This window comes from Aphis gossypii, chromosome X (genome assembly GCF_020184175.1).
Source record: "Aphis gossypii isolate Hap1 chromosome X, ASM2018417v2, whole genome shotgun sequence".
In the NCBI taxonomy this organism is placed as follows: domain Eukaryota; kingdom Metazoa; phylum Arthropoda; class Insecta; order Hemiptera; family Aphididae; genus Aphis; species Aphis gossypii.
Window position 1 is genome coordinate 22820300 of NC_065533.1, and position 19189 is coordinate 22839488.

General features: G+C 26.0%; 3 protein-coding genes across 5 annotated transcripts; 1 reads left to right on the plus strand and 2 right to left on the minus strand.

The window, feature by feature from the left end:
• Window positions 1–992: 992 nt before the first annotated feature.
• On the minus strand, window positions 993–5661 carry LOC114120671 (dynamin-1-like protein). Its single transcript, XM_027982644.2, has 2 exons — window positions 4133–5661; window positions 993–1653 (listed from the first exon to the last, which is right to left on the minus strand). The coding sequence occupies exons 1-2, from the start codon at window positions 5519–5521 to the stop codon at window positions 1069–1071; spliced, it is 1974 nt and encodes a 657-aa protein (XP_027838445.1). The 5' UTR covers window positions 5522–5661; the 3' UTR covers window positions 993–1068.
• Window positions 5662–7386: 1725 nt separating this feature from the next.
• Window positions 7387–15579, plus strand: LOC114120668 (FERM domain-containing protein 8). 3 transcript variants are annotated; one of them, XR_007605876.1, is made up of 12 exons: window positions 7387–7691; window positions 7759–7961; window positions 8502–8675; window positions 8744–8906; window positions 8970–9131; window positions 9216–9401; window positions 10426–10555; window positions 10626–10784; window positions 10867–10987; window positions 11044–11142; window positions 11203–11311; window positions 12784–15579. XR_007605876.1 is itself a non-coding variant. In XM_027982639.2 (11 exons), the coding sequence occupies exons 1-11, from the start codon at window positions 7606–7608 to the stop codon at window positions 12825–12827; spliced, it is 1527 nt and encodes a 508-aa protein (XP_027838440.2). In that variant the 5' UTR covers window positions 7387–7605; the 3' UTR covers window positions 12828–15577. The 3 variants fall into 3 exon arrangements, 2 of the variants coding, with proteins under 2 accessions (XP_027838440.2, XP_050062453.1); XM_027982639.2 differs by lacking the exon at window positions 11203–11311 and having other exon boundaries at window positions 12784–15577; XM_050206496.1 differs by lacking the exon at window positions 12784–15579 and having other exon boundaries at window positions 11203–11917.
• A 302-nt stretch (window positions 15580–15881) lies between these two features.
• Window positions 15882–18991, minus strand: LOC114120667 (protein PBDC1). The gene is made up of 5 exons (XM_027982638.2): window positions 18577–18991; window positions 17271–17336; window positions 17150–17209; window positions 16366–16506; window positions 15882–16203 (listed from the first exon to the last, which is right to left on the minus strand). Exons 1-5 carry the CDS (start codon window positions 18604–18606, stop codon window positions 15988–15990), a joined length of 513 nt encoding a protein of 170 aa, XP_027838439.1. The 5' UTR covers window positions 18607–18991; the 3' UTR covers window positions 15882–15987.
• Between the last annotated feature and the right edge of the window lie 198 nt (window positions 18992–19189).

The window sequence follows — 19189 nt, forward strand, 5'->3', positions numbered from 1 at the left end:
GTTAGGTGTACGTTTTTGATTGTTATTCGTTCGGATGAAATTTTTAATACATTTTTTATCATTTTGAAAATGTTATGTATTGCTGCATTTCTGTACAGCAAATTTAAATTTAAAAGCTGATGTGTTAGTGCGCAATTTTTTGAAATAATTCGTTGTTCTTATTTCTTCATCAATTATGGTTGCTCGAAGGCCGAAAGGGTCAGTTTATATAGTGTAATCAGTAATCAATTTTGGAAGTATTTAATACTTAAATAAACAATAGAAATTTAATACACTTGGTATAAAATTATGTCACATGGCTTTAACTATTCAATAATGTCTACATTTACGTTTACCATATATCATAGATCAGAGGTCACCAAATGGTGGCCCGTGGATGAATTTTAACCGACCTGCATACAAGGAGAGAAAAAGCCAATAATTTAATATGTAACCTAACCTAATCGGCATATTATAAAAAATTTTATGTACTTCGAATTTTTTTTCACTAATTCACTATTGGTTAAAACTGCTATACTTATAATAATTTTTGTTTCTGCCTTCCTTGCTGTTCTGTATTGTGGATTATATGTATGTATATGTATAGTTAGATCAGTGGTTACCAAATGGCAGCTTGCAAAACACATCCAGCCCACAAAAAAAAAAAAATGATAAAACCAGTAATAAAATACAAATAAAATTACTTTTGCATTGTCATAATATAATATGTCAAAACTATTTACTTGGCTATTTTGATGGCCCTAAAAATATTTAAAATTTTCAATTTGTCCCTCCAAAAATATTAATAGCTATAGATACTGTAACTGCGTGGCTTACACATTTTTATATTTTGTACCTCTATAGTACAGTTATAAATTAATTGATTTAACTACATTAATATTTAAAATGACCAAATGTATTAATTTTACAGTCATTTATAAACTCATAATAATTAATATAATATTATATTTAATCTTACATTTATAAAACAATGACAACTAGATCTGTAAAGATTTAAAATGTGTCAATAGTATAATTTATTATTTGAAATCATTTTAGATTGTTATATTACAGTTTTAAAATCAAATTTTAATGTACTTGGATATCAGCCATATTTTTCAAAGCTTTATTAACAGCGACTAGTAGTCGCTCAACTCTGTGTCTATCATCAACTATATGTTCTTCTTCAACAAGCACTTGATCAATAGACCGATTAACTACGTATGGAGTAAACACTAATTTATGCATATGTTGGTCTATACTGTTCAAAACATGATTCACCATCTTAAATATTATACGCTTTGGCACAAAATCTCGTACATTTTTTCTGACAAACTCAAAGTAACAACGTGTTAAATTTTTATGCATTTTGACTTGTTTAGAAGATTCCATTGTTTTATCTAGATCGTTAAGACCTGATAGTATTTGTTTAAATAATTGTTTAGTTCTTTCTTCTTCAGCTCTTGTAAATTCATCATTTGTCAAACCTTTTTTGTTTGTTACGTGTGTTGATATAAATGCATCTTGAATTACATCAGATGATTTAACTAGTTCTAAGATGAAATCTGGGTTTGTTGTATTCAAACATGCTTGATAGGTTTCAATATAAGATCTTATAAATTCTTTAATGCTTAGTAATGTGTAATCAATCATTTGGTTCAACACCATTTTTACCTAAAATTATTGTTATTACATATTTAGTTTTTTATGTTGTAAACAATCATAATCTAGGTACCTAGCATATGTAGGTAATAATAATTGCTTATTGTATTAAATTATCAATTTATATTTATTTATTCACAAACTAAAAATAATTGTAATCTATATATATATTTATAAATGAATATCTGTCAGCCTGTCTGTTCTTTATGCATTCTTAAACCAGTCAACCGATAAGATTAAATTTGGTACAGAGATAGATTAGACTTCTGGGAAGAAGATAGGCTAATTTAAAAGGTAGAGGTCTAACCCCAGGAGATGTTCAAACAGGGATTTTGAGATTTTCAATGGAAATCTATTGGTTTATAAGAATAATAATATTAATTATTATTATTATAAGTTGCAATAAAAATTAGTGCGAAAGAAATTATTATTATTTAATAATAATTTTTCACAATAAGAACAGAAAAACATCTTTGATTGTTGTTTGTTTTTATTTAATTGTTGTTCAGCTATTATAAATTAAAACATATTATTCATGTAGAGTTATCATTATTAATTTTTTAATGAGCAACAAAGTGCACGTGGAATAACTAGTTTGTAATATTTACTGTTGAAATATGTGTCCAAAGGTTGAAATTCATCCATAAACTAAGTAAGGTTATAGAAACTTAGGAAAGTCTAATCAACAACAAAACCAAGTGATTTAAATTTTAAAATAACTGTCAAAACATCATTAATTTTTAGATATTAAAATTAGATTGAGGGGAATCAAAAAGTTTATGAAGTGGCAAAAAAAATGTTAAAAACTACTGCTGTCTTAAGATAATTAGTATAATAATAAGTAGAAGAAAAGATGTCACTCTATACACATTTCAGTATAGGGTTCTCCCACCCAATTTATGTACTCAATATGCAAAAATAAAGACTCCAACCAATTGTCCAACCTTCGGTGTAGGTAATTATAAATATCTAACCGTCCTAACTTATTTATGAAATTCCGACAAACAAATACAATATCCCATAGTTTCTCCTTCAGTAACTAGAACAATAGCATACAACTAACAAACTTTCTCTATTATGAAGTATCTTCTACTATATTTTTAGTATCACTATAATTAATATACTATATATAAAACAAAATTAATAACATATAAGTAAACAATTATTTTTTCATGGCCTAGATGCTAAAATTTATATTTTTAAGAAAGTGATTTATCTTAACTTACTATAGATATTTATTTATTTTAAGCCTAAATCAAAATATTTATAAATGATGACAAAATGTTTTAATTATTATATATGTATTTAATTTTCAATTAATTGTATAAGATTTAATAGGTTTTAAAATGCAATATTTATTAAAATTAGTTCCTATGATTAAATAATTATTTAAAATTAAATATATATATATATTATATTTTAAACTAGTATTCAAAGTTCAAATAGTATAACAAATTAATTTAAATTAAATATTGATTAAAAGCAAATAATTTAAATTGGATTTTACATTTAAATACAAAATCAATTTAATTTCTGTTTTAATTGAATAAAAGTTAATGTTTCAAATATATTTATACTTTTACAAGTATGTAATTCAATATAAAGAAAAATAGTACCTAGTCTCAAAAAAATATAGTTAAATTTTAGTGATGTTCTCTGGTAGTAAAAATATTTAATTATTTAATTCAATATAAGAAGGTAGTACCTACATATATATTATTTACTTTGAATTTCTGAATGGATTGATAAATTAATTAATGACTTAATAATGTGTTTATTATTATTTCTTTTGTGTGTGGATTCTGAAGATACTATTTATATTTTATAACAGAAATAATGTTTTAATCTTCAACATTGAATGTGTTTTTTGTTAGCAAAATGTTTCTAGATAGTAATTGGGAGAGCCTTAAGTAGAAAATACTCATTACCACTTTTCAATTAAAAGTTTTTTTTTTTTAAAAATACAAAGATAAAACAGAAATTATTCAACACCAGTGTTCAACAAAATTAATTTAAATGTATAAATACTTGAAATTTTTGAAAAATATTTATAGCTGCAAATTTTTGACACAGGTAGAAAAATTTTTCAAATATTCTTGTGCTTTTTACCTACTTATAGACATATACAATTTTCAACTTTTTTTATTTTTATTTTTGTATAATTACTTTTGTTGATATCTATGTCAAAAAGCTTGGAAATCAATTACAGATTTTGTAATACATTTTTATTAGGAATATTAAAAAAATAATTAAGAGTAAACACAAGTTAATTTTTAATGAGGGTTTAAAGTTAAAATTTATCTAAAATAAGTATTCAAACAAAAATTAATAATTTTAGTTTTTTTGTAAAATAAAAATATTAACTACCTATAGAAACTTTTAATTTTTCACTATCACTATATAATTATAATTTATAATTTTCTTTAAAGAATGAAATTTAAAAAATTATTTAGACTAACTAAGGTACCATGAACTATGAAATATTACTTACATCAGTATTCAGTTTTGGAAATCTTTTGAGTGTATCCAAAATACTTTGATCAATAGATTCAAAAATCCTCAACATTTCAGCACCGACTAGGTCAACACAAATCATTGCTGGTTCAATAAGATTTTGTAATTGTTTGCCTACCATAATTTCTAGTGCCTTCTCATTAACAAATGAACTTTTATTGGTTCCTGCTGAGTTTAATAAAATGTTTCCTATCTTTTCATCAGTTAAGTCAAGAAGCGGATCAATTTTATCTAATTTTTCTACATATTCATTGTGTATGATTTGAGAAATTTTTGCTCCTCCCACAAGTGCGCTTTCAGATAAATCTTTTCTGTTTCCAGCAACTGTATCACAGTATGATTTACACACATCATTTAATAAACCTAAAACAAAAGAAACCTTCTGGTCCGGCGTTTTCAATGTTTTTAGTTGATTTTCTAATCGATCTTTGGTATCATATAATTCCTTGCGTAACACCGGATATGTTTCTTTTATATGCATTAGTAGTATATTCTGCAGAGTATTAGCTAGCATTTGATTACCATGTTTTTTGTGAATTTCAGGATAATTGGCTTTTAAAAATTCTTTTTCAGACTTCAAAGTTTCTTTCATGGATTTATTGTCAAAAATATCTTTTTGACTTCGGTTGACAACTCCAATTATGCCAAGCTTAACAGGAATTTTGTAACCACAAAGAAGTTCTACTGTGTCTTGTATTGTACCCTTATCGATAAGATCTAGCTTGGTTACTACAGCTACTGTCCTGACCCCTTCTGGGTCAATTTTCCTGGCAATCTTAAGACTTTCGCTAGTAGACGGATCTGTATTGGCAGTAACTACTGCCAAAATAATAGAATTTGGTTGTTGAACATATTTTAATATTAAATCTTGAATCCGTTCATCAATATCTTCGGGTTGGTCACCAACAGGAAGTTTGGTAAGTCCTGGCAAGTCTACAAAAGTTAGATCATATAAAAGAGTATATACTTTTAATACTATTGGCTCATGTGTTATGCCATTATTGTGACCAGCTAAATAATTTGTTCTATTTTCAATTTCCAAACGCACATCGTCAAAATTTTGAAACACGGTGTTAGGTTTATGTAAAAACCATGCCCATTCTTTTATTTTATCATTTTTTGTTATTTCCAACATTGAATCTCTATCTTCTTTATTATATCTTACTATTTGGAGAATTAGCGGAGCACGAGTTACAATACCAGTACCTCTTGGTAAAAACGATTTACCCACTAAACTCTCGAGGACTGAGCTTTTACCAGAACTTTGAGATCCAACAACAACAATCTGGGGTAAATTAATTTTATGATCACCAATCACTGCAAAAACTTCTTGCAACTTGTTAATTGTATGAATTAAGGATTCCATAAGATTGTTTAGTTATTGTTTATTGTTTATTTTTTATAATTGTGTAAGAAAAATTAAAATATATATTAATAAATTTTGTAGTAGCAATTATGTTTAAATGTTCTTATTGTAAATACATTTTTATTATATAATAGCCATGGTTACCCAATTACATAAGTAATCAGTGAATTTTAAATAAAAAATGTAAGGAAGTGTGGTACTGCTCTGCTATACACTAGGCATTGAGTAGTGTCACTATTATGAATGTGCATTGTGCACAATTTGAATTTAATGAATTATACATGGAAAACTATTCAGAGGAGATGGTTATTCAGCTTCTATCACTGAATATATTTCATAATACGTTTTTTGGTACAGTTATTAAAGTATAAATTTATTTTATTTATAGTGATTCCAGTAGGTTGATAAAATTTTTTTCAGAAAAAAATACTTTATTATATTATTTATTTTATATTTAATTATTACAACAATTTATATTTACCTAATATTTATATCATATTATATTAACTTATATAATATATATATGTAAAATAATTAATATTGTTATTTAAAATTAAAAAATTGCCTTTATATATTTTTTAGATTTTATTGTTTCAGTATGAATTACTTATGAGAAATTTTGTTTTAAATTTTCAAAACTTTGATAAAAATTTTTTTTTTACAAATTTCTAATAACAAAATAATTTGCAATGTTTTGCATTTGAAAATTTTAGCAACTTTTCATATTCATTTAAAAAAAAATTGGGCTCAAGTAGGTATTTATAAAAATTTTAAACATGTATAAGAACAACTTATGTAGGATTTTGTATTCAATTTTCAAAAATGTTAAGCCCAAAGAATGTATCAGCAATTATTATTGAAAACAAATAAGCTAAGCATATAGATTGAAAAATTTATTGATAATCTTGTTTTAACTTTTCAAATCTTAGGTAGCTACCTATAAAAAAATATATATATATATATATAAATTTCTAATTACACAATAATTTACTCCTATTGAATGATTTTTTTCAAAATTCAGCTTTAAAGGCTTACAACAAATAAATAAATTATTGTGACTATTTTTTTGATATCTTTAGTTGAGAAATTAACAACTTAAAGAAGCTTTGAATTGAATTGTGAAGCATATCTAGTATTTACCCATCGAATAATTTTTATCAATATTCATAGAAAAGAAACTAAAAAAGGTTTTTGTTTTATCCTAATTTACTAACTAGATCAAATTTTCTATTAAAAACCATCCCCAAGTTGAAAACTAAAGAACTTTTACTTCCCAATAGATGTTGACAGACGGTAAAAAATACACACACATAATATGTATATCTTAAAAAAATAAATACATTCATTGTTTTGCTTAGAATCTAAAAGAGTAGATTCATATTATGTAAATGTCTGTCATTCTTCATTGGTCAACTAAATAGCCAACAATTCGTTTGGTTTCGTTACCTCCATATTCCATAAAAACACGATCTACCTATGATGTTTGATGTATAATTTCAAAAGTCAATCACTTATCAGAATACGATAAAAGGCACTCCACACGACAAACAATGTTTGCTATTAACTCGGATTTAATCCTCGACCCTCGTAATAGATCGTCATAAATTGTACGTGGTTTGCATTATAAGTTTATTTGTATTGAACCAATTCACCAATTAATGTAATATCTATTATCCATGCAATCCTCTTAGAATATTTCATGTCTGTGAATCGGTGGACGGTGATCATGTTCAAAATGATGTCTAAACTTTAAGATAAGTCTAAGATGTCTGTGACCATGATAAAGAAATGTCTGTGACAAACAACACTGACAACAAGTACATGATAACGTTACGTTCAAGACTGATAACATTAATTTTATAATGATTATGATAGTCAATACTCGATAGTATAATACTTGGGCTGATTGTGTACAAACACGACAAACTATACAGCTTATTTTTGCCCAAAAAATCATTTCTGGATCGTGCTTCTTCTTATTACTTGTTGCGTTATTGTAAAATATTGTAGGCACATCGTAATTTAATACATTACGAGTGGGTTACTACACTCTTCTTTGTGAAATAAGTTGAAACGAACCAAAAATGGAGTCAGATAAATACATTACAATTGTTCCTGTCGAGTATCCTCGAAATAGGCAACAGTTCATACGGCCGCCCGATGAATATAGGTAATAATATGATGCACTCAGTCTATTCTGCGATGCAATTAATGTATTGGATTTTTATTTGTGTTAGTGATTTTCCTCAAAACCGAAATTGGCCCCATACAAGAGCAGTAAGAACCGAATCGAGTACTATGCGGAGGAAAGAACTGAAACGGTCATTGGAACACAAAAGATCTCTCAATCATTCTCTTAATGATCCTATACAATCATGTTCCAAGCCAATAATAAGTGCTCCACTTGCATTCCAAACCGCTCCAAAACCTAAAAAAAACCGTGAGCATTGTAGTTATATTATTGTTAATTATTTATTATTTGTATATTCTGTGGTTTATGATTATCATACTGGGGTGCGTTAGAAAACTTGACTCTGGTTACCCAACGCTGTTCGGGATAACAAAGTTAACTCCGCACTACTGTTAGGTAACTGAGTAATTGACTCCAGGTTAACCCCGATGACTGTAAATAAATAGGTTGATTATTTAAACTCTACTGATAATGATGAGAGTAAAATATACTCTACTATTACTAATCATAGTCAAACACACCCCTGTAGTTAGCATATTTGTTTTGGACACATTAAAATACCTAGTTCTATGGTACATACTACATACTACATATATTTTGTTGTATAATAATTTGTATAACCTGTTAAATTTATAATTTTTAATGGATATTATCAATTTAATTAAAAAGTCTAATTTTATTTTAAAAATGTCATGTTTTAACTGTTATTTTAATAGCTTTAAAATGTATCATAACATTTTAAAATGTTTAATTTAAACAGTATTTAATTTTAATTTTTAATTATTATAGCCCTAAGTGTATATATTTATACAATGGCTGACATAGTCTTACATATGGATATAGAAGATGCAAATACAACTACAGTATCAGATCTTGTTGATATTATAATACAACAAAAAAATTTAGGATTATCAAGAATTGCTAAGAATATTTTTACGATTTGGATGAAATCAAATGTTTTAGGTAATTATCAAGTGTATAATAAAATTTACTAAAAATGTTAGTATTACTATTGTTTATTTTTTTTTCAGAAATTCAATTAAAACCACATCACAAATTATTGACAGTCTTTCAAAAATGGTCCTCACTTGAGGATAAATATTGCATTCAAACTAAAAAAATTATTTTCAAGGAACCCATTTTGAGTTTTCAAAGAAATGTGTTTTTTCCTAGAAAAGACGAAGAAAAAATTAAGTGAGTGTATACTTTGTATATTTATAAAGAAAAAACTTTTCATTAAAATTACATTTATTTAAGGGACCAAAAAATTATTGAGTTATTGTACGCAGAAGCAAAATATAATGTATTGCAAGGTCGATATCCTGTTGAAGTTAACCACTGTTTAATGTTAGCTAGCTTGCAGTGCCGAATAGAATTAGGTCCAAACAATTTACAACAATACACCTCAAGTTTTTTTAGGTATTAAGAATATTGAATTTTTTTTTTTCAAAATTCTAAGTATTGTATAAAATTAAGAACACTATTTTTATAACAACTTTATAGAGATAACCGGGAAAGATTTTTGCCATCTCATTTATACAAAAGCTGGTCATCATGGTTAAATCTTGATAGAAAAAGTACACCGCATTCACGGCTTGCTGACCATTTAAAACACATTCAGATAACTGGATCTGATCGTAGACTTTACCACAAGTATTTAGAGTGCTGTTACATGCTACCATTTTATGGGTGAGAATTATACATATTTATTTTTCTAAAATAACTAAAATGTATCTAAATAAGAATTTGGATAAAAAAAAACTCATATGACTTCAGACTTAAGAAGACACTATACTTGCATGTGTTATTTCTGTTTTACAAATTATAAATATATAAAATATCAATAAAAACAAACATAATTTTCTTATATTTACAATAAGTAGGTTTGATTAAAATATATCAATGTAAATCAGTTATTAAATTACTGCATGTATTTAAAGCTGATAAACAAAAATGTGCTGTTGTTTTCATCTCCATCTTACTAATAGCATCATATTATTACATATAACATAATATAGCCAATTGTATGTTCAGAATAATCCATTTTACTCTGTTCACTTTTACATCTGAGATTGATCTATTAATAAATTTAAAAGTGAAAACATTTTTCTAAGGATTCACTTAATATGCTTTTTATAATATTTTAATTTTAAAGCAAGTTATAAATATTTTTAAATGCATAAATAATTAAGTCTTAAAAAATCAATACTACTATCATGTTAAATTAATTATAATTAGAACCTCATAAAAACCTTATGTGAAACCCTATATTCTAACCTTTAAATTTGAAAACTATTTAACCTTTTAGTATTAAAAATAATGGTAAAAAATAGATAATACTGAATCTAAAATTAATGTTGTATAAAAACTGAGATAACAAATATTTGTATATAACGTCTTCTTAACTAGTGTCTACCTAGTTCATCCAAATGCCTACTGATCATTAAGAGCTATATCCAGAGCTTTGAATGGTTTTTCTTATATCTAAACCTTATATTTTAACTATGTTATAAAATCTTAAATAACTTATGTCCACTAAAAATTGTTTCTTCATTGTTCCAATTATAAGCTAAGTTTATATTGAATTTAATATGACTACTACTACAGTATTAGTTTAATTTCTTCAGTTGGTTCTATTTTACATGTATATTGTTAAAATTATAATTATATTGTTTAATTTTAAAACTTTTAACTATGAATTAAAAATGTTTAGATGTGCTTTTTTCCATGGTCAAATTGAACAACCTGTTCGAGGTTTGATGTCTTTAATTAACCATAAAGATGTTCCTATTTACATCGCAGTCAACACTGAAGGAGTTTATATTTTAGATTGTGTGGAAAATGTAATTTATTTCAAATTTAAATACTTGTGATAGTTGGTAGACTTTCTAATTTTTAATTTAATTATTTTAGAGTTTATTGTTGGGTCTTAAGTATCAAGATTTTTCATGGGAATTTGCTAAGCCATCTCAAGAAGATAACGATCATTGTTTACCATGTATATTTCTACAGTTTTTAATATTAGAAAATGGAACAAGAGTATCAAAAATTTTACAAGTATTTTCTAAACAAGTAAATATAGTTATTAATATTTAATTGCCATTTCATAACACATACACTATTAAGTTGATTTTTTTAAATATCCTGTTTTTAGGCTGTTATGATAGATGCTCTAATTGCGGGTTTTGTCGAAGATTTTAGACATAAATTAGCTATGAATGAATATGATGATGTAGATCGAACTGGCGGCTTTGAACATATTTCTGTTGGAGATGGTAATCAACTTAGTTAATTTAATATAAACTATTATTATTTAATATGTTATGTATAGGATCACAAATACCTTTGGCACATTTATTCCGCAGTGAGCCTCAATCTCGATTATGTAATAAGCTAAATAAGTTGACTCTGGCTACATTTGATGAAGATGGTATGTTCATTTACAATAATCATCCATGTTAAATAGATCATTTTTTTGATATTTTGTTAGCATGCAATCATCATTTAGAAAGTTGTTAATACTATAGTTGTTTTGATCATACACAATTATGCATGGTTTGTACACTATTTATGAATTTAATCTACTGCAACAGACTAAAGTAAGTTTTTAATGATTTGGAATCAAGCTTTATTACTAATTTTGTTCGACTCAAGCCATTTAGAATTAACCAAATTATTCATTGTATGACCATAAATTAAATAACCCTTTAAATATGCTATACCAATGCAATCATTTATTACTTATTTCAATTTGGATTTAGCTCACTAGTAGAGCATTGTGGTCGGTAATAGAAGGTAAAAAATAAGTATCCGTTTGTTTTCTACCACCAGGCACCTTTATTGAGCCAGATAAAATTAAAATAATTACATTAGTGTTATCTATCTATAGTGGTTATTAATCTATGGTTTATACTAATAATATTGATTATAAACACTAGTATTTATTAGATAGCCTATATAATATATATATATACATATATATTATATATATTATATAGGCTCTCTAGTATTTATAATCAATGTCAAAATTAATAAGTAATAATCAACTGCAATGCAATAAATAAAATAAGTATTGATACATTTTTAAGCAAATCTTACTGTACCTTAACTCATCTCATTAATCAGTTAAATTAACTTAGCACTTATTCTGTTACTTTATTATATAAGAAATGAGTTGACTTATCTACACTATATTATTATTTATTTCACAATAAATAAATATTTTTTATATTTTTTCACCTAAAAAAAAATACTCCATGTAATTCCACTTGACTAATTTATATCTAATAATCTTTTTTATCTATTATAACACCATATCAATACTAATCAATTATCTCAACTAAGTATGATTTTTTGGAAAACTATTTAGTTATTGTGACTTATGTTAAGTTAGAAGTACTTTATATTATTCGAGGTCATTTTTTTTTTAATTTACAAAATAAAATAATATAAAGTGTAAAGCATATAAAAGCAATACCTGTATATTTTCCCATCAAAAATCTGGTATTTTCTACGAAAATTACAGTATTTTATAGAAAATATGAGTATGTGAGTCATAAATCTAAATTATATGAGTAATTTTAGAAACAAATATTTTGGAAATTTATTATAAAATTATGCAAATAAAAAAAAAGTAAATAATTACCTGCAGTTACAGGAAATACATTTTTGGCACATCCTTCATGCATTCAGTTTTATTTAGCAAACAAATTTATAATATTTTGTTTTACTGATTAAAAAATTATCTTGAAATATGTTAACCTGTAGTAATTGTGATAATAATGTTTGGTTTATTTTAAAATATTAAAGATTATACTATAATAGTGATGACGAATAAGTATCAATGTATAATTTTTTTATATTTTGATAATTGGGTTATCTTAGCGTTAATAACCTGTTGGGATTTTATTTTGAACTAACTTATAATGAATAATCATTTTGTTTTTGTATCTATATTAACATAAAACCATAAAATTCAAAACAATTATTAATATATATTGTATAAATTATTTTGGTATATATTATACAGAAGATAATAACACCTGTAAACCTGTTTTTTTTTTTTTTATAGGTCATTGTATTGGACAAATGGGATCTTGGTCATTCAGCTACTAAAAGTGGATGCTTAATATAATAACCTTTTTTTCTATTGATCTCTATATATAACCATCCTGTCTTAAAATTACTTTTTTTTTGTTTCTTACCATTGAACGTGATTACCTTTACCTAGTCAATTTTGTTTACTTATATTTTAGTTGAATCTTAAATAATTTAATATTTTTTTATTGTATATAATATTTTAAATTAGTTTTCATCGGTCTTGATTATCAAGGATTCTATAAAAAATATTTTTGTTTAGAGAAATTCATCAAAACTCTATTTTTCAGAGGATTATAGAACATTTCTAGTCTGAGTATATTTTGTCCTTAGTATTGAGTATAATTTTAACCGTATAATTTTTAAATTTGGTATTTGATTAAATTGCCAACTTTAAAGAGGTACAAGAGTTCTATCAATATTGATTTATGTTGCTTACATACATTTTTAAGGTTATATTATGATACAAAACTTTATTCATCAGAAGAAGTAACCACCCGGTTGATTTGTGTAATTAGTTTAGCATTGTTCTGTTGTTTTTTATATTGGCTAATTTTAATCAATTAAGTAGGAAAAAGTTAGGTTAGTATTGTGAGTGACCAGAACTTCACTGAAAAATAACCAATCGCTGCTTGGGTCGCTCTTATTTTATATAAAGGTTATCATTATTAATATGAAACTATTGTTCACTTTTATATTTGTATTTAACATATCTATATCAAATTTTCGATTTAATCTCTTCAATTGTCAAATTTTTTTCATCTACAAATTTAATATGATAAGTGTTTATAATGTAAGTTTTAAAATATTGTAATATTTATATTTGTATTTTAAGATTATTTTTTTGTGGTATTACAGCTGTGATGGGAACTTCTACCAAATTATTATCTATTACAATCATACATAAATATGTGTGTTAGTACTACTTGTTCAGTACAGTCATGTATAAAGTAATATTCTTGAAAAATTCATGTTATGTCTAAATTAAACTTTTGGAACAAATATTTAAAAACAAAAATGTAAATAGGTAATTTATTGACAAAAATTATGTATTAAAAAAAAACAACCATTGTAATTTACATTACCTAAACTAGACTAGACAAGTTTATAGTCTGGGTAATGTTTAATGTTGCCATTAAATTGAGTTATGTACAAATGTACAAATTAAACGGTAGTCCATAACATATTTACTTCAAACAGAAAAACTAATTGTGCAGTTTATTTTAGTTAGTTCTAATTTATTACAATTTTTATGGAAGATAATTTCTAATACCTTAACTACACAAATCACATGTGTATTATATTATTAACATTAAAGAAAGTGTATTAAAAATATTTTAGTTTAAATGAACCAATTTCTGAAATTTGGAAAAAAAACAATAGTCAACACAAAACATATATTATACATTGTAGTATAAGAGGTTAAATAATCAGATTTTCCATTTACTATTGTTTGATATAAAATTGTATGCTTCCTAAACTTGTTGATTTGTTTTTGTTGTTGATCTAAATAGTGATATCATTAATATTAAATTATTTATTTACAGGTGTTGTAAAATTTTAACGTATGAATTGTTGTTTAAATTTTAAAATGTAGTATAGATATGAAACTGCAATATTTAATAAATGGTAAATGCATCAATACTCTTTAAAATCATTGTTTTTTTTTTAAAAAAATTATATATATATATAAATAACTTTAATTTATCTATGTACAGCTCTAACATTACATATTACATATTTTTAAAGCTAAACATTCCTTACTACAATGTGTTTTTTACATGTTTGAATAGATAACCCTGCGAGACTACATTTTTTACCACTTCCGCTACAAATGCCCTAAATGTGTTAATTTAACTTAAAGTAATACATACTATTAATACTTATTTAATTCTTATGAACATGTATACATATATATTTGTCGAGAAAAGTAATAAATCTTATTTTAAATAAGTATTAAACGTAAATAGTATGTAATGGATAGGCTATGTGTGTGTGTATATCTAAAATATAATGGGTAGTGTTCTGAATAAGGTTGAGAGATAGCAATATAAAATGTTTATCTTCTGTTCTACAATGAAAAACAAAAAAAAATGGTTCACCTTCTATGAATCAGTAATAAACAGATTGATCACTGAATAATCAGAGACAAAAAAACGATAATATATTTTATTAATTAATAATTGTTAATGTAAATAATAATTTTTACTGAGTTCTATGAATTCGAAATTAGAATTCTGATTTCTGTTTTTTGAGTGTTCTAAGTTATGATTCTCTTATAAATATTACACAATTAATTAAGCAGTAAGAACCTATAATCAGCTTACCTAGTAAAAACATATTCTACCTACTTAAGATAAAGTTAGACATTTGTATATCATAATTATTGTTTATATATTATATATTTTTTTTACTAATTACTGTGTATTTATTGGTGAAATATTGATTCATAAAAAATGTAATTTCATTTATAAGTACCTCTAGTCGTTCCTTGTTAGTTTTATTATCAGTTCATTTTGTGTTTATAGTATTTCAAAAAATAAAGAATAAGAGCCTTAGAGCTGAATCTCTTGGAAATTGTCATGATAATTAAATATTTAAATGCTGTTTGATTTGTATGCATTTTGCCTTAATTGACATAAATTGTATTACTTAAACCTTTAAATTAAATAACAGGATAAAACACATCTAGTTTAAATAGTACTATTATTAAAATATATGTTTAAAAAAGAATTATGTAGATAAGATAAGATATTATATTATATGTAACACATAATATGCGTGGACTAATAATGTTCTTTATCATTCCTATCTAATAAATAAAAATTGTATGTAAATATAGTCTGAAAAGCTTAATCTTGTGTAGTTGTGTGACAAGAAATGTGTTTGACATGTTGATCAGTGATCAAAATTTACAGCTGTAAAAATCACGACTAATAATGTAAAGATACAATTAACTAATTTTAACAGTTAAGTCTAGATAGTCGTGCAACTATGAAAGATATTCTTAGAATTTAAAGAATCGACATAAATGAAAACGTTAAATGTAAAAGATTATATAACTCCATAGGATTAAGTAAAAACATTTAAATTTATTTTATCGCCAAAATTATGATAATTACATAAACCATTAAGTCAAATTAGAAATGTATATGTATATATTATAATATACATATATTTAAGGTTCAAAGTCTTCCTTATCATAAATATTGTTAATAAAATGAATATCGTTTAGTCCTTCTCTATTTCTTGCCAGTTCAATAGCATAAAATTGTATTCTTATAACTATAAAGCTGTTGCTTTCACTGTAGTCTCCGTGTACATCCTTTCTGATTAATGTGCCAAAATTGTAGTTTTCCATGTTCTTATAAAGATCACAAAATCTTCTCCATTTCTAAGACAAAAATAATAATACAGTATTAAATTTTAGGTATGTATAATAATAATATTATGAATTATAATATAAATACACACGTTTTTACATCATTATTATAATATTTATAGAACATCAACATCAACATTTTAAATGCTCCATTGTAAAATTTTAAAGACTTACCATTTTAGATGACTCATTTTTTACATCCTCTTCATCAAGAACTTCTATTTGAAGATCGGGAAATAATCGTCTAAATTCTTTATAAATCTTCTCGTCATGAGGAGTCAATCTTAATAACTTTGGATCAACAGAACATATCAACTGAAATCAAAAAAAAAAAACTTAATACAATATAATTTTATACTAAAATTATTTTTATAATAAAAATCATAAATTGTATACTGTTCAATATTTGTCAATTGTATATATTAATATAATAAGTATATTATTGAATTTCAATATAAACATGACTAGCTTAAACTTTGACTGCTGACATCAACAAATCATATTTGTTCTATGCGGCGGATGTCGACAACCTTTTTATTACTTTCTGACCTCTCCCAATAATACCAGCATACAACAAGCCATACGTGTTTACTCCTCCGCACAGGTAAGAAGTTGAAATTATTTAATTCGTGGTGGTTTGAAATTCCAGTTATTATTAGATGATCGTTTTTCGTAATAAATGTAAGATAATCATATTTCTTGAAATAAATATCATTATACTTACTATTATATAATTATGCTATTATTACCTATATTTTACATTATTATAAATTACTTGAAATCGGCTCCACGTGGAGCCACACTGATAATTTTCTTCACATAATAATGTTTATAATTGTACTTCGTTCATACGTCGTAATTTGTAAAAATATTCAGCATAGGGGACCCACTCAGGTAAAACCATGCCGCAGTCAAAGTGATAACATTGGATGTAAAAATAAAGTTTTAGTGTACTTACATTAAAATATATTTCTGCATGTTCGTATGCTTTGATGGCCCACATCATTTCAACTTTTCCCTGTAAAGCAAATAAATAATTAATAAAATTCACTTTAATATAAATAAGAATTAATACTTGCATCATTTCCATATTCATCAGCCGGTCTTGAAAGTAAACCAGCCCCTGCAGAAAGTTCTGCAGCTCCCTGTAAACATAATACTCACATTAAATCAAGTATAATTAATATTCTTATAATATAGTTTAAAAGTTAATCTATTAGTCAGGAAACTTATTATAGTAATTGCGATTGTGTATATAATAAAAGGCTTTAAATACGTAATAAAAAACTACAAAATATGGCCATAAAGTATGCTAATATGCAACAAAAATGTCAAAATTTGCTGAAAAATATACCAAAAAATTATTGTTATGCATTTGTCATAGTAAAAATAAATAGTAAGAATAAAAATATAAAAATAAATTGACATATTACCAAGAAAATTGTACATAACTATAAGCTCAACAACATTATTTAAAAAATATTGAAGTATTATACTATGCAATAATTTTTGATTTTTCCAAAATACCCATGCGAAATAAAAATGCCATATTTTTTATCTCCAGTAAGTGACAACAATTTCTATCTAACATATCTAGTAAACTAAATATTATAAAATAAAAAGATTATAATAGCTAACAGAAAAAAACATGGACAAGAGTATGACATGCATATAACTGACAGATGAAATAATCTGATAAGCGACTTGTAGCTTAATAGAAAATATAGCTATCGAGCAAGACTAGTTAGTGTTTCAGTCAACTACTATTCTATCAGTAGATGCAGCTTAGGTACCTTGCTCTATCTAGTGAGAGAACACTTAGGCTCGGTACAAAAACAATTTGGTTCTTCTGTCCATACGCATAAAACATTCGTTATAGTTCATATTGTCTCACAAGTGTAAGGTTTCACGTAGGAATGCATAAAAGCAAAGTGTTTCTTAGCTAGACAGAATAAACATTGACAAGAACTGTCAACAATTGATCGTATTTAACAACTACTTAGTAAAGCCAAAGTTAAATATATATTTACATAATATGTATAAATCAAATTGCTTTGTGTTTGTACTTTGGTACCTATGGTGAAAATGACAATACGATCGTTGTACAATTACGAAAGAAAATTCGACCAAAAAACTTAAGTTTTAGTTCGTATAGCTACTACGAATACAACAGTACGTGCTGTACCCGTGAACGAAAACCGTCTATTTGAACTCGACTATTAACCGCTTTCGTTGGCCGTTCGAAACACACTTCGGAGGGCGGCGGGCGAGTAAGTAGACATACACGTTTACATTAACTGTAATACTAACGGTTGGGCAATAAGGTACACATGTCGTGGGATCGAAGAAACTACGATGTCGCGGACGTTTAGTCCGGAAACTTACCACACCGTTTGCAATGGTCAGATTGTCCATGACGACAAGTCGAAGGTACCGTAAAAACGATCGGTCGTGGAACGGCAGGCGTATTCGTACGTTGGCGTTGTACGGCAGTCGGTTGTAAGACGGCCCGGGCGACAAATGAATAACGGCGTACGTTGAACGTTCTAGCTACGCGGCGAAATCTGGAATCTGGAGACAAGCTTCAGCGTTCGCTGTGCAGTGATAAGATAATACGACAAAAAGCACAGATAACGAGGTCACATGTACGCTCGGCGACTGCAGCAGTAAGTAGTGTAACCACGATTTTTTATCTATTCTATAGTATACTGGAAATTCGTTTGTTTATTTTATACTTGTATTTACACGTCCTGTTTGGACCAACGAATTTCTTGATAGTACTAACGTCTTGAATCGCGGTATCCACTGAATAATCTTAATAAATTATTATAACAATTAATATTAATAAATTAATATCTAGTTTAATCACTATGGAGGAGTAAAAGGTGTTGACATTTCAAAAAAGCCATCCGACAAATGACCACATAACATAAAGTCACTTGATAACGACAAAAGCCTATTCGACAAAACACCATTATTATGAGCCGACAAAATGTCA

Coding starts and splice junctions, on each gene's coding strand:
- LOC114120668 (XM_027982639.2), top strand. CDS start 7,606: ATGGAGTCAGATAAATACATTACAATTGTTCCTGTCGAGTATCCTCGA. Junction 8,676..8,743: donor GATGAAATCAAATGTTTTAG/GTAATTATCAAG, acceptor TTTTTTTTTCAG/AAATTCAATTAAAACCACAT. Junction 9,132..9,215: donor TACACCTCAAGTTTTTTTAG/GTATTAAGAATA, acceptor ACAACTTTATAG/AGATAACCGGGAAAGATTTT.
- LOC114120671 (XM_027982644.2), bottom strand. CDS start 5,521: ATGGAATCCTTAATTCATACAATTAACAAGTTGCAAGAAGTTTTTGCA. Junction 1,654..4,132: donor TTCCAAAACTGAATACTGAT/GTAAGTAATATT, acceptor CAATAATTTTAG/GTAAAAATGGTGTTGAACCA.
- LOC114120667 (XM_027982638.2), bottom strand. CDS start 18,606: ATGGACAATCTGACCATTGCAAACGGTGTG. Junction 16,507..17,149: donor ATGCAGAAATATATTTTAAT/GTAAGTACACTA, acceptor TTTTGATTTCAG/TTGATATGTTCTGTTGATCC. Junction 16,204..16,365: donor AAAATGAGTCATCTAAAATG/GTAAGTCTTTAA, acceptor TTTTTGTCTTAG/AAATGGAGAAGATTTTGTGA.